Consider the following 24,348-nt stretch of genomic DNA (forward strand, 5'->3'; position numbering starts at 1 on the left):
ATCACCAACAAGAGAAAGTGAATTAGATTAGAAAATAACTCTGAAATAATCATTTATTACGATCTGTTATGATTAAGATCTGAACAACACTGTATTTGATAATACCTGTTCTGTAATGTTTCATGAAGCAAGAAAGAAAAATGTGCTTCATATGCTTTGCTGCCTTTCAAAGCTATGGCCTTTCCAAAGTGGTTTATTGTGCATTTTAAAAACAAGCTAGCTGAAATTAAATAAAATATCAAGTATACCCTCAGCAGTAGATGCCATGAAATATTTTTTGTTAACATAAGGAAGTTGTAAAAGCCTTTTCAAATGAACATACATGGCATTATCTCTGCTACGGCAAGTATGTGTGCCTGATTTTATAGTGTAGGAGTCATTGAAGGAAAAACATCCTCTTTAATTCCTGCTGAATTTACAGATTGTAGATTAGGCTTTGGAAAACTAGCCTAAAGCATAAAAATATAGGGCAAATATTTCCATAAAATTATTTTTTTGCAGCCAGAAGCCATAGAGATGGGTTGCTGACAATATTACAAAACTGAGCAAGATTTGCAAGGACTTGTGGGTGAAGTTAGGCTTTTAAAAAAAAGAAAAATAGAATTGTAACTCCAATCTTATATTTCATAACTTCCATTTTAGCATTCTCATTTAAATTTACCTATCAATTTAGGACCATCTATCTCACTCTTAAATAGTCAAGATGTGGTGGTTTGCTGCCAAATTTAAATAGCAGCACTATGGCTACGGAGTGTGCAAGATGCAAAGCTGGGAATGTGGGTCACAAATGACCCATGGAATGAGGTGAGAACTCTATAAGCCTTTAAAGGGCAATGCCAACTTTTTAACTTGGGTCTTAGAAATGGACAACATTTATTATATCTTCTTATCAAATCTTATGGGACATTAATTTGGACACTGCCCAGAACCCCTCTGAGAGAGAGTGGTTAAGTAGTTTGATATTTAAATAAATAAATAAAATAAAAATAATTGCATGAACAATTACATCCAGAGAAGGATGCTTACTGTAATGCGGTTGGTATATTTTCCATCTTTCCCTGTTTATCCATTAACTTCTACCTAATGTAACTTTACTTTCTTTGCTCACTGTTTCCTAAGAATACTTTTTTGCATTCTTCCTGCCTGCCAGTCAGTCGTTCTTTCCCAAAGAGATCAAGTAAGTACCACAGACCCTTCTGTTAAGTCATGGGCTCTGGTGAGCAGGAATGATGACACGAAGCTGAGTACAGGAAAACTCATTCTTTCATTCTTGCTGGAACTGTACTGGGGCTTGGGCCGCAACCAGCCACAATATATAGCCTAGCCCCTAGGTGGCAGCTAATAGGTTTGAACCCACGCTTGCCGCCTGGGGCTGACCAATTGCAGGACCGGAGACGGCCTGTCTGGGTTGCTGGAGAGCCGTTAGCTCCTTCAGCAACACAGGTGGTGTAACACCACAAACCCAATACATAACACCTTCAATTTCCAGTTTTGTTTTGTTTGTTTTTCAAAAATCCATGGTGATTAAGAATACTGAAGGTTGTTGTTGTTTTTAGGTTGTTTTTAGTCAGCTGGGGAGAGTCAGATCGCTCATGACTGAAAGCATGTTGGTCCTAATCCCCAGACTTTGACTAAACCTGTTTTAGCTCATTTTCTGTTGGCACACCACCCCTGCATTCACTTTAAGAGAATAACAGAATAACAGAGTTGGAAGGGACTTTGGAGGTCTTCTAGTCCAGCCCCCTGCTCAAGCAGGGGACCCTGTACCATTCCGGACAAATGGCTGTCCAGTCTCTTCTTAAAAACTTCCAGTGTTGCAGCATTCACCACTTCTGGAGGCAGGTTGTTCCACTGGCTAATTGTTCTAACTGTCAGGAAGTTACTCCGTAGTTCTAGGTTGTTTCTCTCCTTGACTAGTTTCCATCCGTTGCTTCTTGTCCTGCCTTCGGGTGCTTTGGATAATACCTTGCAGCTTTACCCTCCAAAATTGCAGCTGACAAGATTGCTGGACTACTTTTTTGTTACATATCATTCTTTCACCACCAAACTGCCCTTGAAATGGATTGAGGTCTGGACCTTTCCTTCTTTTCTTGATATGTTTATTGTGTATCTCAAAGGCAACTTTTGTTGGAAATGTGACTCGTATTTGGACTTGAGGACTTACAACCTAGACCAGAGATGGCAACTATGGTTCCTTTATGACCTGTGGACCTCAACGTCCAGAATTGAATTCAACTCCCATGCTTGTCCAGGAAGTCCATAGGTCATAAAAGGGCCATTGTTGCCTACCCCTGACCTACAGAAACCCCTAAAGACGGTTGGTATTGGATGTGTGGGATTGTTCCTGAGCCAGCCATCTTTAGGGGTTTGTCTAGGTCAGAGGTGGGCAATTATGGCCCTTTTACAACCTGTGGACTTCAAATCCCAGAATTCCTGAGCCAGCATGATAAAGCCAGCTTCTAAGCCTACACAAAGTGATTCAGATGGACTAGATTAGGTTGAAGTTAAATGCAAGTCTCACTTGCAAAAACCTCTTTAATAATTTGCTAATAAATTAAAGTGCCAGACCCTGATGTGTAGGCAATCAGATGACTGGTTGTTGTTTTTCAAAGGCAAATCAAAATCATTCTTAATGACATCATGAGTTCCTCCTAACCTCATTGGCTGGAGGTTGCCATGGCAAGTGTCAACATTTCTGGCATCGCTGATTCTTTTGCACAGCAGCACTGCCAGATCCAGTTCAAAATAACTGGATCAGAAGAAAAGGGACTCAAAAATCATTTATTTAGTATTTATTTCAATAGGGGGCAAGATCAGAAAAGCAGACAATGTCATTGGAGGATCTTTCAGCAACCAATAGGAATCTCCGTCTCCAGATAGAGGAACTGACCGAGAACGTAGCCTACTTGGAGTCTGAAAACCAGGGTTTTCTCAGAGACAAGGAGCACATCAAAGAGCAGCAGAGATGTCTACGGGAGACAGTGGATGACCTTAAGTCCACAATGGAACACCTGCAGAAAACTGTGGAGGACATCAGGGAAAAGTTGGACCTTGCCAACGCAGTGATCCACGAATTAGCGCTGCAGAACAAGTCTTTGGTGAAAGTTAACAAGGACCTCAATGAGGAAATGCACGAGGCCACCAGCCAAGTGGCCGTCTTCAAAAATGACAAGCCTGCCCACGAGAATGACTTCAGGGAGATGCGGAACCTTCCGTCAGAGGTTCAAAAGTACCTGCGTAATCTGGAGGACAAACTGGCTGAGAATGAGCACAACTACTGTGTGGAAAAAAACCAGTCCGGCCAACTGAAAGACAAAGTTGCAACTATGCAGAAAGTCAGAGAAAACCTGAGGAAGCGCATCAAAGATCTGCAGAACCAACAGGATCTCTGCGTGCAGCAGGCCACGTTTGTGCGGCTGGACCAGGAGAACCAGATGCCAGTGGGCATCCTGACACATGAATTACTGGAGGCCAGGCTGGTGGGGGTGGCCCGGGACAGGTCAAAGAAAAGGAAGTTTCTGCATTGGTTGTGGATGGCAGTCAAAATTCTGATGCTGCTGTTGTTTGGCTGCTGTCTATTTGTCGGCCTTGTCTTGGCATACACTCACTTTTTTAATCCGCTGTTCATCTCTGAGACACTTGTGATGCTTCTCAGCGACCAGAGCATTAACCGACTTGTACACCGTTTCTCCCCTTATCTTGAACAGAGAAACGATGGCCTTTTGCCATTTTGAGAAATGAAATTCCTTCTCTCCCTCCGTTGACTTGCTATCTAGTATGCAAGTTAGCAGAGGGGCATACCTGATAACGGAATTTGATGGACAACAAAAGTGGACTCTCCAGCGTTGGAAACATATAACCTTCTTTGGGTATAGATCTTCTTTTTTCTATTGTTGGCCCTGTCTTTTTTTTCTATCATTATGTCTTTCGGCTTTTGCTTAATTAAAGAAAATAAAAAATAAACATTGATGAATCCAATGTATTTTCCTTGGGCACTTTTCCAAAGTGAGAGAAGCTGCTGAAACGGGAGCAAATCTGAACCAATTCTTATGGGATCCAATTCACTTAAAGAAACCATATGCTATCTGAAACTGAATGCAGTTAGGGATAGTAAGCGTGCCACGTGTCAGCTGTCCAGAATGTGTGTATGTATGTATGTATGTATGTATGTATGTATGTATGTATGTATGTGTGTGTCTGTGTGTTTGTAAATGGGTGGACTTAACAACAGTTTCAGAAAGCTGTGATATAGCTTCAAAGGAGCAGCAAGTTATCCAGCTTCATGGTCAGTCTTTGGTGAAAAGTTCTCCTATGTCAGCTGGGAGATCCTGGGAGCAGTAGTTCATCTGTGCCAGCTGGGGAATTCTGGTAGTGGAAGCCCACGCATCTTCCATCTGCCAAGGTTGAGAAACCCTAAACTAACCAAATGTCTATGACCGTGGTGGTGAACCTATGGCATGCGTGCCACACGCGGCACGCAGAGCCCTCTCTGTGGGCACGCGCACCGTCGCCCCAGTCCTAGGCCTCCAGCTGGGTTTTATAAAACCTTTTCGTTTAGGCCTCTGCCGCTGTGTGCAAAAAACCCCAAAAGGTTCAATCAATTTCAACTTCTCTCAGGGGAAAAAAAATCTTAAAAAGTTGGAATGGATTGAACTTTTTAGTCCCACCCAGTCTGCCATTACCACTGCAGCCATGCCCACCCAATGGGCCAAGCCCACCCAATGGGCCAAGCCCACCCGGCACCCAATGATACATAAGTGGGTTTTGGGTTGCAGTTTGGTCTCGAAAAGGTTCGCCATCACTCGTCTATGAGATGCTCAGCCATCCAGCTCTTCCTTCTGTCTCCCAAGGTTATTCCCAAATATCATTAGATTCAGAGACTCCAGGATACGTGGTGAAGGGAAGGGATTGCAGGGGACCTCAGAGGACATTCCCCAAGGCAAGGGAGACAGAGGGGGTCAGACTGGCTCACTTGCTCGAAAGTCAGACCAGTCCCACACGTGCAGTGATCCATCGCTTGCAGCCGAGAGTAATGTTTGGGGCTTCCAAGGGTGCCAAGTGTGGGTGGTGACCATGGGACTGCCCCCATCCTTGCCTGGGGTGCCAAAGGTGTGTCCTTTGTGAATGAATACCGGTTTGGCTTCCTGCCTTGAGGAATCCCAGTCCTTTGTATTGTAGACCTGAACGGTCCCGTCAAAACCTTGAAGAAATGAGAAATGCAAGTAAATGCCTCATTGGAAAAGTGGAAGAGAGACAGAAGGGTGGGTTGAAGCTGGGGGGGGGGTGGCACATGAGGGGAAAGGGGTGTGAAAAAACATGTTCTTTATTAAACCCAAAGTCCCAACCCAGAGGGTTACGTGGGGGGGGGGGAAATCAAGAAAAGGGAGCATTTGGTCTATTGGTTAAGGTCCTGACCTAGAAACCAGGAGATTATGAGTTCTGGTCCCACTTTAGGCAAAAAAGCTTCTGGGTGACTTTGAGTCAGTCATCAGCAGGCTGTGAGTTCCAGTCCCGCTTTAGGTATGAAAGCCAGTTGGGTGAGCTTGGATCAGTCCCTCTCTCCCAGCCCAACCTACCTCATTGGGTTGTTCTTATGGGGACAATAGGAGAAGGAAGCTGTGACCCACAGGTGACATGACCCAGCTGAGCCCCTCTGAACATTGGGGCTTCATTTAGGTTGCTCCTTGGACCACCCACCCCTGCAGACCCCATAAGACTGATGGCGGCAAAAGCAGCTAGCGGCCTTGCCAAACGAAGCCCCATCACAGCTTACCTGACACCGCTAAGGTGTTGCCCAGTACAGGAGCGAAGCTGATGGACAGGAAATCTGCCCCCCGGAGGTTAGGGGTGGGAACGCAGCACTGGGCCACTTTCAAGGGGCTGGAGGGGTATCTGATGTCCGTCAACACAACGAGGCTAGCCGAGGAGAGATGGGCAATCAGTGGTGTCTCTCCAGAGCCGATTCCTGCACACCAGCTCAGCCTCTCTGTCGGGGCCCAGGGGGTCTGAGCCTCTTCCACAGCTCCCAGAATGCCCTGGTGCTGATGGAGGTCCACAAGGAACAGCTGCCCTTTGGCACCACACACCACAGCAGTGACTTCATCCAGGAAGTCCAGACTGGCGATTTTGTCAGGGCTGGCAGAGGCTGTAGATCGAAAGAGGAAAAAGAGCTGAGTTGGGTTGTGGGGGAGAATTCTGCCACCTCCCCCACAAAACCTGACTTTGAACCAGTTATGACGAGACAACGGGTTCTAATCTCTCTTTAGGCACGAAAGCCAGCTGGGTGACTTTTGACCAATCACCAGCAGGCTGTGAATTCTAGCTCCGCATTAGGTGAGAAAACCGGCTAGATGTCTTTGGGCCAATCATCAGGAGGCTCTGAGTTCTAGTCCTGCCTTATGGATGACTTTGGCCTAGTCCAGGGGTAGGTAACCTCGGCTCTTTTATGTCTCAAGGAATTCAACTCCTAGAATTCCTGAATCAGCTATGCTGAGGGGAAAGGGAGAGGTTTCCAAGCTGAGCCATGCTGACTCAGGAATTCTGGGAGTTGAAGTCCACGAGTCATAAAAGAGCCAAGGTTGCCTACCCCTGGCCTAGTCACTCTCTCTCAGCCCAACCCAGCTCAAACGACTGTTGTGGGGAAAATAGGAGAAAAATGTGTTACATATGTTTGTTCCCATGAGTTACTTATAAAGTAAAAAAGGTGGGATGAAAATCAAAGATACACACATTAAAGTCTATTCATTCTCCTTCCTGTTCCCTTGAATTTAACCTGAGATCAAGAATCAAAAAGAGAAACAGAAATAAGAAAAAAAAACCACAACTAGCATATCTCCCTATTTCTAACCCCTGGGGAAGTTGTGTTTCTAAGAAATGGACCCTCGGGATTTTGCAGAGGGTTTTCAATCAAATTGTCTACCTGCCACCCAAAGATTTTGCCCCGATTCAACTTCCATCATTTGGAGATTGCAGATTCTTTGCCCATGGAGGATGCAGGCTTGTTTGGCACAGCTGGTTGCAATTTTGGACCAGGAAGTATCTTCTGTCTTTGTGGGAGAGATGACACTCAGTAGCTTAATCACATCTAGGCTGGAGGAGAGGAAAAAATAAGAATTTCCACAAGACTTAATTTCCATCTACAAGTAGTCCTTGACTTATGAACCCAATTGGGAACCGAACTTCCCTTACTAAGGAAAGTGGTTGTTAAATGAGACACTCAATTTTATGATAATTTTTGCAATGGTTGTTAAGCAAATCAGTACAATTGTTAAGCAAATCAGATGGTCATTATGCAAATCCATTTCCCCCTCCCATTGATTTTGCTTGTCAGAAGCTGCCTGGCAAAGTCATTAATGGCAACCACGTTACCCTGGAGACCCCAAAACTGTTATAAATACACTCCATCCAAATTTTGATCACGTGACTTTGGGGATGCTGCGATGGCCGTAAGGGCAAGGAACGGTTGTAAATCACTTTAGTGGCACTGTAACTTTGAATGGTCACTAAACAAACCGTTGTAAGTCAAGAACTGCCTGTAGTTTCCAAAGCATCACTTTTCTCCAATTTCTCTCCCTTTTGGAGATTGCAGCTTAGCTTTTTTTTTTAATCCTGGTTGTTCTACTGGGTGCCTGGCTGAAATCATACTGACATTGAGAAAAGCACCAGTTTCTGAGCACTGGTGAGCTGCACTTTTGTCAAGAATGATAAGGGCGAGGCCAGACGAAAAGCAATTCCTGCTTTCTTTTGTATCCTCAAAGGAGTAGAACGGGAAAGATGTCAGGGGTGAACAAACATCATCCAACATCAGCCTGGAAGAAATAGGCGATGTGCAAAGCTTTCGGGAAGTTTTTTTCCCCCCCATTCAATTTCACCAAACCACACAGCTAGCTTTGGAGTTCTGGGAATCGAAGTCCACCCAATCTTCAAGTTTCTAAGGCTGAGAAACACTGGTTTATGCTAACAGTTGGAAGAAATTTTTGTTCTGAAGATAGACTCGGCTGTCTTCTTTAGAGAAGCAATGAATTAAATTGTGGGAATGAGAAAACTTTTCATCCTTGTCCCTGCAAACTTTGAGTGGGGTTTGGCCATCCTAAATTTGAAACCCAGTTGGGAAGCAAAGCAGTTGCTTGGAAGCATACTGTTGTGATTCAGCGTCAGCCTGTGGTTCCGGCAGCCGAGTCGGATGATTCTGAAGAGGAGGAGGAGGAGGGGTTTGGAGAGCCTTTGGTGTCAGAGGGAGGTTCTGATGCACTGAAGGACTCTCAGCCTGGCCCCTCCCGTCATGTTCCTCATCAGACTCAGCCGTGTGAGCACGAGGTATTGGATGAAGATGATTCACAGCTGAATCTATTCAGGGACGCTAGGTGCAGGAGGCAATCTAGCAGAGCAGAACAGAGAAAGGCAATGAGGCAACTCGGTGAGGGGAGAAGGCAATGAGAAGCCACGCCTTGGGATTGCTGATAAAAGGGGAAGGTGTGGGAGGTGCTGGTTGCTGAAGGCAACCGTTTGAAGATCTTCTGCTAGAGTCCTGGTCTGTTATTCCTGTTTAACTCTTCTTTGAACTTTTGATTTCTTTGTAAATAAATTTGGTTGGGTTTTTCCAGCCTGTTGACTATAAAAAGGGGTTGTCCCTGACATTCAAACATGGCCGGTTGTAGGCTGGAACAGAACACCTACCTGTTTCATCTGATTCCACACGCCAAACCTGCAGAGCACTGTCTGGTGGGCCACTGGTTACCAGCAAGCTGAAAGCACAAATCAAGAAGAAACCGAGTGATGAAAATAATTCCACTTTGAGATGGATGGAGTAGAAGGGCAAAAAACACAGAATTCTGGAAGCTGTCGTCCATCGATCTTAAAGTTGCTGATGTTGAGAAACACTGCTCTAAAAAAAGCTAAGCTGGATTGGACAGTTGGTGGGTTAGGATGTTGGTGGGAACAGCTCTAGCCTGAATACCACAGATGACCTACTATGATACAACATAGGTTTTGTTTGGTTGCATATCTCTCAAAGCCATCCAAGGTGGAACCATCCTCAGATGTTGTGGCAATGAATTCCACAGGCAATGATGCAGTAGAGAGTCACTAGCATGCGAGCCAACCTTATTCAGAAATGTGTGAACAATGTGGCAACAATTTCGGGTTAACCTGGGCTTTGAGCTCAGAAAAGAGTGGGAAACCAACTTAACTGCTTCATTATGTCTTACTTCTGTCCCGTGAAACATGAGGACTTGGTGATCTTCTGAAGGGGCCCCAGAAAGACTTGATGTGGAGTCTGTTGAATTCACAGAGGGCCATGGAGATTCATGCTGGGTATCCTTAAACCAGGATGAATACGAGGAAAGCAGATAAGAAACATAGAAGGAATGTGTGGCAATTGAGGCAGCCTTGAAGTCCTTAGTTCTCTGTACGCTTTATCAAAATTCTATGGCAATGTAACTGATGTGTTTCTTTTTATTAAGACTATAACAACTCTTGCTTGAAGTACAGGTAGTCCTCGACTTACGACAATTGAAGCCAAAATTTCTGTTGCTAAATGAAACATTTGTTAAGTGAATTTTGCCCCATTTTTACAACCTTCCTTGCCAAACTTTTTAAGTGAATCACTGCCGTTGTTAAGTTAGTAACAGGTTTGTTAAGTGAATCTGGCTTTCCCCAATGACTTGGCTTGTCAGAAAGCGATCAGATGACCCCGGGACACTGAAACCGTCATAAATATGAGTTAATTGCCAAGCATCTGAATTTTAAGCACGTGATCATGAGGATGCGGCAACAGTTGTAAGTGAAAAGCAATCATAAGTCACTTTTTTCAATGCCATTGTAACTTTGGTCACTAAATGAACTGTTGTAAGTCGAGGACTATCTGTAACATGAGGTTTGTGGATTAATATTCATGCTTACATCATCTATTAGCTACGGATATGTGTGACTATAATTTTCTCCTCCTATCCTGAAATATATAAATATAAGGGCATTCTTTTGTCTGCAGGAGTTCCTATAGTGCACAGTGTTACACAAATACTGCAGTGAGCCTTGATTATTGGTTTGGGGGAGGGTCCTGTGTCTACTCGCACATTAGCATCCTGAATGTTTGAGAGCCTAAAAATCACAGTCCCGTCAACCACCTCATAGCTGTGTGCAATATGGGAAAGTCACCAGTGTATTCACAAGACCACTATATCTCTGGCCCAGGCTAGCACCCAAGCCTAAGGGCCGGTAATGTTTCTTTCAAATATAGTTCTTGCTTCTCCTTTTAGGCCTTCTAATAACAATAATAATAACAACAATAAGAACAATAAAGATGTTGGAAGAGACCTTGGAGGTCTTCAAGTCCAACCCCCTGCTCAGGCAGGAGACCCTACACCATTTCAAACAAATGGCTGTCCAGTCTCTTCTTAAAAACCTCCAGTGTTGGAGCATTCACCACTTCTGGAGGCAGGTTGTTCCACTGGTTAATTGTTCTAACAGTCAGAAAGTTTCTCCTTAGTTCTAGGTTGCTTCTCTCCTTGATGAGTTTCCATCCGTTGCTTCTTGTCCTGCCTTCGGGCGCTTTGGAGAACAGCTTGAGTCCCTCCTCTTTCCGGCAGCCCCTGAGATAGTGGAACACTGCTATCATGTCACCCCTAGTCCTTCTCCTCATTAAACTAGACATACCCAATTCCAGCAGCCGTTCCTTATGTGTTTTAGTCTCCAGTCCCCTAATCATCTTTGTTGCTCTTCTCTGTACTCTTTCTAGAGTCTCAACATCCTTATTTACATCGTGGTGACCAAAACTGGATACTGTATTCCAAGTGTAGCCTTACCAAGGCATTCCTAACTCAACTTAAGTCATCAACAAGGCATCACCTACCTGGTTCCCGGGACGTGTTTGAGCCTGTAGATGGGGCGATCACAAATTCCACCCCTTTCAACCTTGAAATCTCTCTCCGGACATAAGCCCTGCAAAAAAAAAAAAAAAGTCCAAGGATCCACTCATCATATTGAAAGAAAATAAAACAGACCAGAACAGCAAGATAACATTGGGTACAACTTTTTAATAAAATAAAATAAAATAATAAAATAAAATAAAATAATAATAAAATAAAATAAAATAAAATAAAATAAAATAAAATAATAATAAAATAAAATAAAATAAATAAAATAAAATAATAAAATAAAATAATAAAATAAAATAAAATAAAATAAAATAAAATAAAATAATAAAATAATAAAATAAAATAAAATAATAAAATAAAATAAAATAAAATAAAATAATAAAATAAAATAAAAAGGAAAAAGTTAACATCTGCACTGGCTGTACCCTGCTGGTGCTTCTGGCTACTGGTAGCATCGAGATGATTTTGGCTGATTGTGGGAAAGAGAAGCAGAGTCCCTCTTGGTCCACTGGGATAGCTGCGTACAGGTAATCTTTGATTTACGACCACGAATGAGAGCAGAATTTGCGTTGCTAAGCAAGGCTTTTCCAAAAGACAACTTGACTTTCTTGTTGTTGTTTTTTTGCCTTGAAAACATTTCGCTTCTCATCCAAGACACTTCTTCAGTTCTAACTGAATGGTGGGGAATGATTTATACTCTTTTTAGATGCTTCAAACAAGGTGGTTGTCAAATGAGTCACACCTTGTTTTACCTTTGTTGCCGTGGTTAAGTGAATCACTGCATTGTTAAGTGAATCACAGGGCTTCCCCCCACTGCTTGTCAAAGACTAGCTGGGCAGTTTGCAAGGGGCAATCGCGTGATCCCAGGATGCTGCAACTGTCATAAATATACACGCTGATCATCAAGTGCCCAAATTTTGATCATGTGACCGTGGGGACCCCGAGAGCTGTTATATCTACCCTGGGCTACATACGGGTCCAATAACCATTCAGCATGATGGGAGCTGTAATCCTCATATTTGGAGAGTATCAGTTTGGGCAAGAGGCTCTGGGTTGCTGGCTAAGCTTGGGGTGATACTTCTGTCTTCCGATACTTCCTATATACAAGTAGTCCTCGACTTACAACATTTAGTGACCGTTCAGAATTACGGCGGCACTAAAAAAAGTGACTTAGGACCATTTCTCACAGTTACGACCTTTGCAGCTTCCCCACGATCATGTGATCAAAATCCAGACGCTTGGCAACTGGTTCACACTTATGACCGTTGCTCTGTCCCAGGGCCACACGATCTCCTTTTGCGACCTTCTGACAAGCAAAATCAAGGGGGAAGCCAGATTCTTGTTTTTTTAAATGTTTTATTGATTTTTAAGATAAATCTCCTTAATATTTGGTAGACAGCGCGTTGTCTGGGTTTATATTTTTTTTAAAAAAATTGTAAACAGGATCTATGACAAGGCAATCAAGATGATCAATGAGAAAAGAAGCTTTATATTCCGGTGGCTATTATTTACAGAAACATGAGAAAATGTTTATATTTAGTGGTCATTTATTCAAATAATAAGAACTGTATTAATTTAAGGTTGGCAAAAGGGAATGTTATTGGAAGAAGAGAAAATCAAGCAAAGCCATTATATGGACTATAGCAGTGGTGGCGAACCTATGGCACACGTGCCAGAGGCAGCATGCAGAGCCCTCTGTGGGCATGCGCACCGTCGCCCCAGCCCCGCCTCCCCCCGCGGCCCCCTCCACACCAGCAAACCCCCCCATAGGAGAGTGGCCCCCAGGCGCGGCCCACACGGAGCAGTGCAGCCAAGGACATGGCACCTGGGCAGCAGGGACAAGACTCCGCCCTCACGCCCCATCGCGCGCAGATGATGCTGCATGTCACGGGCAGAGGGCGTGGCCACCATGGCGCTACAGGGCCGCCTAGGCCTTAGAGGTAGGAGGCGGCCTTGTGGGTGGGCAGGGCGGGGCGCGTTTTTGGGGCACTCGGTGTCAAAAAGCTTCGCCATCACTGGACTATAGAATTACAGGACTAATTATTATTGGGAGCCAGATTCACTTAACAACCACGTTACTAATTTATCAACGACAGTGATTCACTTAACAACTGTGGCAAGAAACATCGTAAAATGGGGCAAAACTAACTTGAAAATGTCTTGCTCAATTGCCAAGCATTACCCGTAATGCAAATCCAGATATTGGGTTTTCTATCCTGGGTGAATTCATCCAGTCTCCCTAAAAAGCCATCTAAGTTAACAGCTTAGTTAACAGCAGTCCCTCCATTTAGTGGAGGTGAGTTCCACACGACCCTTTTGCAGCCGCCATCTTGCAGACAACCTTTCCAGTGTGGTCTCTACCTTATTTTGTTTTGCAAGCAGCCTGGGAGGCAGAAGGAGTTGCAAAATTTCGTTCCTGCTCCTCGTATCCAGCGACACAAATGCCTGGGGAGAGAATCACAGTCATTCTCAGTGTTGCAATGTCATCAGGCAAGGTGGCCACATTGCAAGTTGTCCTCAACTTACAACCAATCATTTAGGAACCAAAGTTACAATGGCACTGAAAAAAGTGACTTACAACTTGTCCTCCCACTTACAATGATCGCAGCATTCCCACGGTCATGTGATCAAAAGTTGGGTGCTTGGCTATGGGCACACATATTTGCAATATTTATGGCTCCTGGGATCACGTGATAATCGTTTGCAATGTTCCCAGCCAGTTTCTGACACACAAAGTTAATGGGTAAAAGCCTGATTCACTTAACAACCACATAATTTACTTAACCACTAGCGATTCACTTAACAACCATGGCAGTGGTGGGATTCAAATATGTGAACCACTGGTTCTCTGTGTGGATGCCGCTTCTGGAAGTCCATTCTGGGCCTGGGCAACAAAAAAATTAGCTACCGGTTCTGCCAAAGTGGTGGGAACCGGCTGAATCCCACCACTGATCCATGGCAAAAAAAAGTTCATAAAATCCAGCTCGCTTAACAACCCCTTCTTAGCTACACTCATTCTGGTTCCAGTGTTGGTTGTAAGTTGAGGACTACCTGTGCTTACTGGGAACCCACATTTTTAAGCCCTCTTCTTACCTAGCCCATCGGAGCAATTATTTTCAACTTAGCCTTCCCAGAAAGGGGATCCCATTTCATGATCTGCTCTACCAGAGAGGCAGATGGTGATCTTTGAGGAAATCACGATCCATCTCCATGGCATGGAAATGTGGAACCCTGGGGGAAAAAAACCCTTCTCAGGACACCCCCCCCCCACACACACAGCAGCTGCCCCCAACTCATCCAGGTCAAACCTTGAAAGGCAATGAACGGTCATTCACGTTGGTCCCCTGTCCATTCGATGACTCTGGTGGGCCCGGGAAGTTCAAAGAGATGGAGGTCGTTGTATCTAAGCAAGTTGAAAGGGGGGGGGGGAGGAATATTTAGAAGGGTCAAGAGTCAATGGTCTGCCCCACTGAAGACAGCAATGCTCCCATCTTGAGGCTAGAACAGGGGAGCATCACCTGGACCTGCAAACCTTGGGGTTGTCTGAATAGTGCAGGGATCTTCAAACCTGGCCCTTTTATGACTTTGTGGACTTCAACTCCCAGAATTCCTCAGCCAGGGACATGTGCCTGGCTGAGGAATTCTGGGAGTTGAAGTCCACAGGTCACAAAAGGGCCAGGTTTGAAGACTCCTGGAATAGTGCAATAATAAGCAAGATCATCAGTAGATGGAGCACTTCAAGGCAAGACTCATGCTGGTAACTACAGATAGTCCTTGGCTTACAACCATTTAACAACCTTTTCAAAGTTAAAGGTAAAGGTAAAGGTTCCCCCACACATGCGTGCTAGTCGTTTCCGACTCTAGGGGCCGGTGCTCATCTCCATTTCAAAGCCGAAGAGCCAGAGCTTGTCCGAGGACGTCTTCGTGGTCATGTGGCCGGCATGACTAGATGCCAAAGGCGCACGGAATGCTGTTACCTTCCCACCGTAGGTGTCCCTATTTTTCTACTCGCATTTTTACGTGCTTTCGAACTGCTAGGTTGGCAGAAGCTGGGACGAGTAACAGGCGCTCACTCTGTTATGCGGCACTTGGGATTCGACCTGCCAAACTGCCGACCTTCTGATTGACAAGCCCAGTGTCCTAACCCACTGAGCCACCGCGTCCCTGTGTTTTCAAAGTTACAATGGCATTTAAAAAAAGTGACTTATGGACGGTCCTTACATTTACAGCCATAACAGCTTGCCTGTGGGTGATCAAAATTAGGGTGCTTGGCAACTGACTTTGTGCTGACTAGGGGGTCATGTGATCTTCATTTGCAATCTTCCCAGCTGGCTTCCGACAAGCAGGATCAACGAGGCGAAGCCAGATTTGCTTAAGGACCAGGTGATTCAGTTAGCCATGGCAGTGAATTGCTAAACTCGACTCGCTTAACAAGTGATTTGATTAGCAGTGGAAATTCTGGTCTCTATTGTGGTTTTAACTAACACTTAAAACAGGTCCCCAAATTAAGCCATTTTCTGAGTTCACACAGTACTGAAAAGCCACAACATAACCTGGTTTGTCATGAGAAAATCTACTATGGGGTAGTTAATGGTCGACATCTACTTGAAGGCACATAATGAATGGAAAGGCCAACAAGCTAGACTGGGAGTAGAAAAAAACAGACCAAGATGGCCAGTCAAGGTTAGCAGTTGGTGGGAAAGCCGGCTTGCAACTGACCTTTGCTTGACCACTCCAATGGCAAAGGGGGGGTTCGGAGGGGTGGGTGGGAGGCACCTTGAAAGCACCCCATTCATTAGGCTAGCAATCCAATGATATCGCAATGACTAATGCAATGGCAAAGCCAGGAACAGACACCCCCCCTCCCCGCCCCACCCCATCCATTCCCTCTCATCAGCCAGTTGTTTCTCAGGGTGGCGTTCAATGCATCGCCCATTGAAAGGATCGGAAAGGGATCCAAGATGAATAGAATAGAATAGAATAGAATAGAATAGAATAGAATAGAATAGAATAGAATAGAATAGAATAGAATAGAATAGAATAGAATAGAATAGAATAGAAGTAATAGAAATGGAAAGGGACCTTGGAGGTCTTCTAGTCCAGCCCCCTGCTCAAGCAGGAGAACCTACACCATCTGGGACAGGTGATTGTCTAGTCTCTTCTTAAAAATCTCCAGTGATGGAGCACCCACAATTTCTGGAGGCAAGCTCTTCCACTGGTTAATTGTCCTCACTGTTAGGAAGTTTCTCCTCAATTCCAGGTTGCTTCTCTCTTTGGTCAGTTTCCAACCATTGTTTCTCGTCCTGCCCTCTGGTGCTCTGGTGAACAACCTGGCCCAGCCCCTCAGATACTGGAACATGCTATCACGTCTCCCCTATTTCTTCTTTTCTTTTTGCTCGAATTTGGAAACGAAACCCCGCTTGGCTAAAATGAGAGACTGAAGGCGAGTGTGTGTGTGTGGGGGGGAGACATGGGGGAGGGGAAGGCTTGGGGGGGGCGCTTCACGCCCACCGAGGATCCCCTCCCTCCCTCCCTCCCTCCCAGGCACGAGGGTAGAACTCCCATCATTCTGGGGCAGGTCGGGGAGGAGGCTTGGCTGGGGAAGATGGGAATTGTCTTTCCCCTCCGGGCCAGGGAAGGCGACTCACAGCCTGAGAGAGTCCATCAACCACGCTTCCTCCTCCTCCTCCTCCATGGCGGAAGCAGCCGCGGCCACGCGAGCGTTCGGCAAAACGAATGACGTCGCCTCTTCCTGGGAATTCCGAGGCGGGGACACTGAAGCTCCGCCCCCTTCCTCCATCCGCTCCGCCCCCTCGGGTCCTTCCAGTCCCCGGGCAGGCGGGGGCTGCAGAGACCGCGGGTCTTTCGCGGCTCTGCTGGTGTCGCTAGCGCGTTGCCTGTGGATGATGGGGTTTGCGATCTGGTCCGGGCTAGCATTCGCAGAGATTTACCTTCCCGCGACACCTTCGCCTGCGTGCAGAAGTGACTTACTCGCTTGCAAAATTGATCTCTTAAGCCAGCCCAACGCATTGGATTTGCACCATACACGCGGGCACGTCAGAACGGAGCTGGAAGGGACCTTTGGAGGGGGGGGTGTCTTCTAGTGCAAGCCCCCTGCTCAAGCGGGAGATCCTATACCACTTCAGTCAAGTGAATGTCCAGTCTTTTCTTAAAAACCTCCAGGGATGGAGCACCCACAACTTCTGGAGGGAAGACGTTCCACTGGTTAATTGTCCTCAGTGTCAGGAAGTTTCTCCTTAATTCCAGGTTGCTTCTCTCTTTGGTCAGTTTCCAACCATTGTTTCTTGTCGGTGCTTTGGCAAATAAGTTGACCGCCTCCTCTTTGTGGCAGACCCTCAAATACTGGAATATGTCTATCATGTCTCCCCTACTTTTTCTTTTCTTTAGACTAGACCAGGGGTAGGCTACCTTGGCTCTTTTATGACTCGTGGACTTCAACTCCCAGAATTCCTGAGCCAGCCATGCTGAGGGGAAAGGGAGAGGTTTCCAAGCTGAGCCGTGCTGGCTCAGGAATTCTGGGAGTTGAAGTCCACGAGTCATAAAAGAGCCAAGGTTGCCTACCCCTGGACCAGCCAGACCCAATTCCTACAACCATTTTTCATATGTTTTAATCTCCAGGCCTTTGATCATCTTAGTTGCTCTTCTCTAAACTTTTTCCAAAGTCTCAATGTCCACACTCTTACCTTACGTATTCTCTAAATGAATTTATAGCTTGCCTGTCCTGCAGGTATGCTGGTAGATACACTCCTTCCTCTTTTCATGTGAATGCTGTTAATTAACTCCCTTAAAGCGTGTTCCCTGCGGAGAGCAAGCAGGCCATGGTCTAGGCATTTTTTAAAAAAACATGATCAGTGTTGAGCTTTCTACCTCCACATCTTTGCCCGGACATTCTTGACCGCAAATGCCACCTTCCCTTTCCTTCCCTAAGTTCAGGTAGTCCTCGAGTTAATGGCCATAACTGAGCCCAAAATTTCTCTTGCTAGGCAAGACAGTTGTTAAGTGAGTTTTGCCTCATTTTACAACATTTCCTGCCGCCATTGTTAAATGAATCTGGCTTCCCCATTGACTTTGCATGGTAGATGTTGCGGAACAATTAACAGTCCGACCAGAGGTGGATGGACCGTGGTTCATCTGCATGGTCAATATCAAAGAAAAGAAATCCAAGACATATTCTATAGTAAAACTTTTAATGAGAAAACCAAAGACCTAGACTGACCACATTCTCTCATGAGGCAGAAGGAGAAAATAAAACTGAAACTGAACTTTTTCTAGGCCTGGGCACAAAACAGTTTAAAACCAAAACATTGGCTGGACATAGCTGGAGTTACTATGGTTACAAGATAAGATAATACACAGTTGCAGAGCAGAAAAAGATGTACACTTAGGAATGAGCGAAGCTGGCAAAACTAAAAAAACACGCAGTGACATCCCCTTCTTTTGTCAGCGAAGCAGAAAATCAGATAAGACACATCTTCTTGCGCAGATACTCGTGTTGGGCTGTAGGAAGTGGTTTGTTCAGCATATCAGCAATTTGGCCATGTGTAGGCACATACTGCAATTTGACAAAACCTTGTTTAACTGCTTGTCTTATATTTTGGTAACGGATGTCAATGTGTCTAGACCTGGAACCTGTAAAGCGATTCTCAGGTACATAGACCACAGATTCGTTGTCCTCCATCACAGTGATTGGTTGAATCGGAGGTGTCCAGATATCTGTGACTAAAGCATCAAACCACGTTAGAGAATTACATGCATCTGAAACACAAGCATACTCAGCTTCTGTAGAAGAACACGAAACAAAATTCTGTTTACGCACATGCCAGTAAATCCATTCAAAAACATCATATAACCTGAAGTACTTTTACGTGATTTCTTATCACTTGCCCAATCTGAATCTGCATAACAACATAACTCTGCAAAGTCAGTATGTGTGGGTTCTAACAACAACTTCATGTCTTTGGTGTGTTTTAGATACCTCAATAATTTCGTAACACATGTCCAATGAAACTGCTTTGCCTTGCCTACATGTTGTGATAGGAGATTAACACTAAGTGCAATGTCAGGTCTAGTCCAACTACTAACATATAGCAGCGACCCCATGACTGAGCGATAAAGTGTTTGATCCTCGAACTCAGGACTCGGTTCATGTGTCAAGTTGTGAAAGTCAGTTTGCATGGGTATACTCACAGGTTTAGCATCCTTCATGTTGCAGTGATGCAACAGTTGTTCAATCTTATCTTCCTGTGTAAGACTGAACCCCTTCTGAGTTTTGGTAACTTGAACACCTAAATAAGTGTTAATATGTCCTAAAGACCTCAATGTGAAAAACTGTTGTAAAGCTTTAGCAAAACATTCACTCATCTGCTTATTTGGACCAATATAAACAATATCATCAACATAAACAAGAATTATCTCATACCTATTATCAGATCTTTTTGTAAACACACATTCATCTGTTTCGGACTTAATAAAGCCCATTGAATTTAGTTTGTCAGAAAGACATAAGTACCACATTAAACCAGACTGTTTCAGACCATAAAGACTTTTGTGTAGAAACCAAGTATCCCCTTCTTGCTGTCGGAAACCTGAAGGACCTTTGACATAAATTTCTTCATCAAGATCAGCATGTAGATAAGCTGTTTCAACATCAAACTGGAAAACCTCTAGGCCAAGGATAGTTGCAGTGGCTAAGGCGATTTTCACACTCTCAGTCCGCACTGTGAGTGAATAAGTATTTGTATAGTCCTCAGGATAACGTTGAGCGAAACCCTGGGCTACAAGTCTGGCCTTGTACAACGACTCACCATTTGGCTTCTTTTTAATTCTGTAGACCCATCGAGTGCCAATGACTTTCTTGTTTGCTGGAGGGCTTGCAGGCGTAAACACCTGAAGTTTCTTTACACTGTCCATTTCAGCCTGCATTGCCTCAAACCATTTATCTTGCTCTGCTTCAGGAAGATGTTTGATTTGTGTGAACGTCTCAGGAGGAAGTGTAACATTACAGATCAAAGGTAAAGGTGCTTTCGTTACTTGCCACGAATACCGTTTTGGTGGAATTTCCTTTGTGGTCCTCTTGGAACGTCTCGGAACAGCTGTCCATTCTTCTTCCGTTTCGTCCTCGTCTTCATCGCCAGCAGCATTTGCGGCTTGCAAAGACGGAACAGTGGGTTGAGAAGAACTCATGGAAGGAACATTCGCCTGTGCATCTCGACCATCAGGCTGCGTGGCATCAGCAGCACCATCTCAAGGAAAATAAACTCCAGGATCGTTAGAATGAATCCTGGACCAGTCAGCATCTTCCTCAAAAATAGCAGATTGTGAAATCACTACGACGTGATGAGAGTCAATATATTTGCTCCATTTTGAATTATCATCAATGCCCATAAATCTCATCCTTTTTGCTGCAGGACCCCCTTTCTTTCTTTGGGCTAAAGGAATATTGACCATAGCATAGGAACCAAAAATATGGAGACGTGAGAGGTCAGGCTTGTGTCCATATAACATGAAATAAGGGGTCTGATTTATCACACTACTCCAAGTGCGGTTGATGATATGGTTAGCATATTTGATAGCTTCACCCCAGTATGGAAGACTGAGGTTAGCATCTTCAAGAAGGCAACGCATCATGGTTTGCAGAACTCCATTTCTGCGTTCTGCCACTCCATTCTGAGCCGAAGTGTAAGGAGCTGAGGTCTGGTGTAGTATCCCATTCTTACACATCCAGTCCTGGAAACGCTGAGACATGAATTCAGCACCACGATCACTCTGAATTCTGGCAATGCTGACTTCGAATTGGGTATAGACAAGATTGGCAAAGTCTTTAAAGATCTGAAAGGTCTCAGATTTTTCTCTCATAGGAAATACATAACCATATCTAGAGTAATTATCAACAATTGTCAAGAAATATCTTTTACCACCAATTGTTGGTGCAAAAGGACCCACTATGTCGGTGTGTACCAAATCAAAAATGCGTGTTGACAGGCGTGTAGCGCGTTTTGGAATTGCTGCTGCTTTAGATTTGGCTTTCTTGCAGACAGCACAGTCCAAGAACACCTTACACCCCTTAAGATCCAAACCTCTTGCGAACTCTGGCATCTTCTTCAGAACACGGAAACTGACATGACCCAATCTTCTATGCCACTTATGGATACACCTGGAATGCAAAGGTTTACCTGTTAGTGAATTCTCAACATTAGCATTTTTATTAGGAACCTCAGGCTTGCTGTGAGCAACCTGTGTCTTATTTGTCCTTTTATTGGCTTTAGGAGCCTTTGGAGTAGCAACAGGTTCTCTCTCTGGGACATCTCTCACTGGGCCTGTGCTCTCCCTTTTTGGAGCTTGTATACTTGCCTGCTCTTGCGGTTTAGACTTTGGTTTTAAGTAATAAACACCACCAATCAACATGGTTTCAGCAACAATATCTCCATCTTTAACTACATAACTTGCTTTTTCGAGATGGTGTACCTGGAATTTTGACACCCTAGACAAGTAACTCTAACTAAGCAAATTACTACTGGCAGACGGAACGTAGTAAACATCGGGAATGAATGCACCGAGCTCTTTAATATAAACAGTTCCTTTTCCCATGACCTGAACAGGATGATTTGAAAAAGAGTACAGTTCACAAAGTTCAGGTTCAGGCTCGTGCATCTCTGTGTAAAGCTCTTTTCTGTAGGTAACATGTAATACTGCTCCGCTGTCCAAAGTCCAAAGTAGGCGTCTGTCATACTCTGGTTGAGGCTGTGGATCGTTGGTTACAACCAATGTGGCAAGTGGAGCTTGAGGATCATGCCTGGGACCACGACCACGACCTTGTCGTCCGCCTCTACCTCTGCCTCCTCTGGAATCTGTTCCTCTGGGCTGGTACATGGCGAGCACTGGAAACCGTTGGGGACAATCCCGGGTGGCATGTCCCACACGATTGCAGATGTAGCATCTTGGCATCCTTGGAACGTAGGCTCTTCCACGGAAGGGACGCCTCACTGGAGCCTTCGATGCAGGTGGTTCCCTTAAATGTGGCGTGGCTTGCATAAGTGCCTCTTCTTCGGTTAAAAGTCTGCATACATGATCCACTGTGCGTTGAGCAATAGGCACTTGATTAATCTTAGAAATAGCATCTTTTCATTCATAATTCAAAGAATTAATGATAATGCTGATCATTTGAAAGTCATCAATAGGATAGCCTTTTTCACCCAGTTCTTTTCTTATTCCTCTCATTTTAGTTAAGTGTTCTCCAATATGCTCACCAGGTTTTAATCTAGAACCATGGAACTCAGACAAAAGCAAACATGTAGACTCAATGGACGTAGGCCGGTAGCATGCTTCTAATTGAGCCCATATTTGTTGGGCAGTTGCATCTTGTGAAAAAGTGAGCTGCAATTCAGTGTCCATGGACATCAATAACGTTGTGCATGCTCTATTATTCAAGTCCCATATGTCAGGAGGCCATGGCTGGGCAGGAGGATTAAACACCATCACATGGGTACCTTCTCTACGAAGCAAAAGTCCAACTTGACTGACCCATGCCCTGTAATTCTGTCCTGACTGCTTCAGTTTTAAATCACCAGCCAGTGGTACAATAGAGGGTGCCTGTTGAGGAACATGCAATTGGGGTACTGGCTGTGCAGGTTGTGCAATTGGGACTTGGCCTGCAGGAGGCGCTGATTGTGCAGGCTGTGCCATCCGGACATAACCAGCAGGGGGCACCAGTGGCACCTGTGCCAAGGCCTGTGGCAGTTGCATTGAAGCTGCTACAGGTACTGGTGCTGGGGGTGGCTGTACTTGAGTTGCAATGCCACCCTGGCCAGCAGAAGATGCTGGTGCATGAGATGCTACATTAAGTTGGCCTGCAGTTAGCAATGGCCTTTGTATTTGAGGAACCAGTGGAGGCTGCAGTTGGGGTAAAGGCTGCTGTGCTCCATCTGAGACAGGAACTTTAATAGTAGCAGTATTAATAGGCATTCTAACTGAAGCTCCCAATGAATGAGGAGGTGTGGCAGCTTGGAGCGATGCCTGCTGAAGGGATATCTGTGAAACTGCATTCTGCATTCTTTGAAACAGAAAACAGTCAGGCTCCCATTCGTCTGACACAAGATTCCACTGTGGGCGTGCCTCTGTCTTTGAGGGAGAAGGCAAAATGGCGATCCCTTGTGGGTGTGGCTTTGCTTGTGAAGAGGGAGGCAAAATGGCCGATTCTGAAAACTGAATGCCAGCAGAGGGTCTCCCATGCTTTTCATACCATGCTGCACACAACCTTGCGTTTAGCAGATCCTTCTCTAAAATTTCAATTTGTTCATAATAACTGTGCAAAGTCTTTGCTCAGGGCTTGAAGGATAATGGCTCACCTCCTTCCCTAGTGAAGCCTTAGGTCTAGCACCAAATCTCTCATAATCAGCCTGATCCCCATGAGCAGAGGTTACAACTGGGGCATCAGCTTGAGAGTCTGTAAAAACAGAAAATGGTGAAACTGACCTTGGCTCAGAGGCTGCTTCTCCAAGACGTGTAGCCGATGCCAACGGAGTCTGTAAACTTAAAGGAAGATCTCTCTGTGGAACGGCTGCCTCCTCCTCAGCAGAGGGATAACCGGCCTTTTTCTTTCTGCTTTTCCTGGGCATATTTGCAATGAATCACAGCCTCCTCAGTGCTGGACTAACTGCCTGGTTAATTGCCTATCAATAAATCTTGAAAATAAAAATAAACCATCCTCGGGGACCAAATGTCGCAGAACAATTAACAGTCCGACCAGAGGTGGATGGACCGTGGTTCATCTGCATGGTCAATATCAAAGAAAAGAAATCCAAGACATATTCTATAGTAAAACTTTTAATGAGAAAACCAAAGACCTAGACTGACCACATTCTCTCATGAGGCAGAAGGAGAAAATAAAACTGAAACTGAACTTTTTCTAGGCCTGCGCACAAAACAGTTTAAAACCAAAACATTGGCTGGACATAGCTGGAGTTACTATGGTTACAAGATAAGATAATACACAGTTGCAGAGCAGAAAAAGATGTACACTTAGGAATGAGCGAAGCTGGCAAAACTAAAAAAACACGCAGTGACAGTAGAAAGTCGCAAAAATGATCACATGACTCTGAGACATTGCAACTGTCATAAATACTATACATGTCAGTTGCTAAGCATCCAAATTTTGATCACATGACCACAGGGATGCCGCAACAATCGTTTGAAAAATGATCCTAAGTCACTTTTTTCAGCGCCATTGTAACCTCGGACGGTTACTAAACAAATGGCTATAAACCGAGGACTAGCTGTATTGGGGTCCACTTGCAGAATTCTTCAGCACAGTCACAAACTCACAATCGATCAGCTACACCAGGGATCTTTAAGCTTGGCAGCTTTAAGACTTGCGGACTTCAACTCCCAGAATTTCTCAGCTGGCTGAGGAATTCTGGGAGTTGAAGTCTACAAGTCTTAAAGCTGTCACGTTTGG

The 24,348-nt window shown here is 44.8% G+C and overlaps 1 protein-coding gene across 1 annotated transcript; it reads right to left on the reverse strand.

Annotated features, from left to right (window-relative positions):
• Positions 1–4,824: 4,824 nt before the first annotated feature.
• LOC308679332 (WD repeat-containing protein 73-like) lies at positions 4,825–16,569 on the reverse strand (the record flags this gene model as incomplete). The annotated part of the gene is given in 9 exon segments (XM_081346939.1): positions 4,825–5,200; positions 5,774–6,145; positions 6,920–7,084; positions 8,677–8,744; positions 10,850–10,938; positions 13,236–13,296; positions 13,298–13,319; positions 14,210–14,277; positions 16,523–16,569. Coding segments are annotated over 9 exon segments (1,134 nt in total). The 3' UTR covers positions 4,825–4,958.
• Positions 16,570–24,348: the final 7,779 nt, after the last annotated feature.

This window comes from Vipera berus (assembly GCF_964194415.1).
Source record: "Vipera berus genome assembly, contig: HAP1_SCAFFOLD_210, whole genome shotgun sequence".
NCBI lineage: Eukaryota > Metazoa > Chordata > Lepidosauria > Squamata > Viperidae > Vipera > Vipera berus.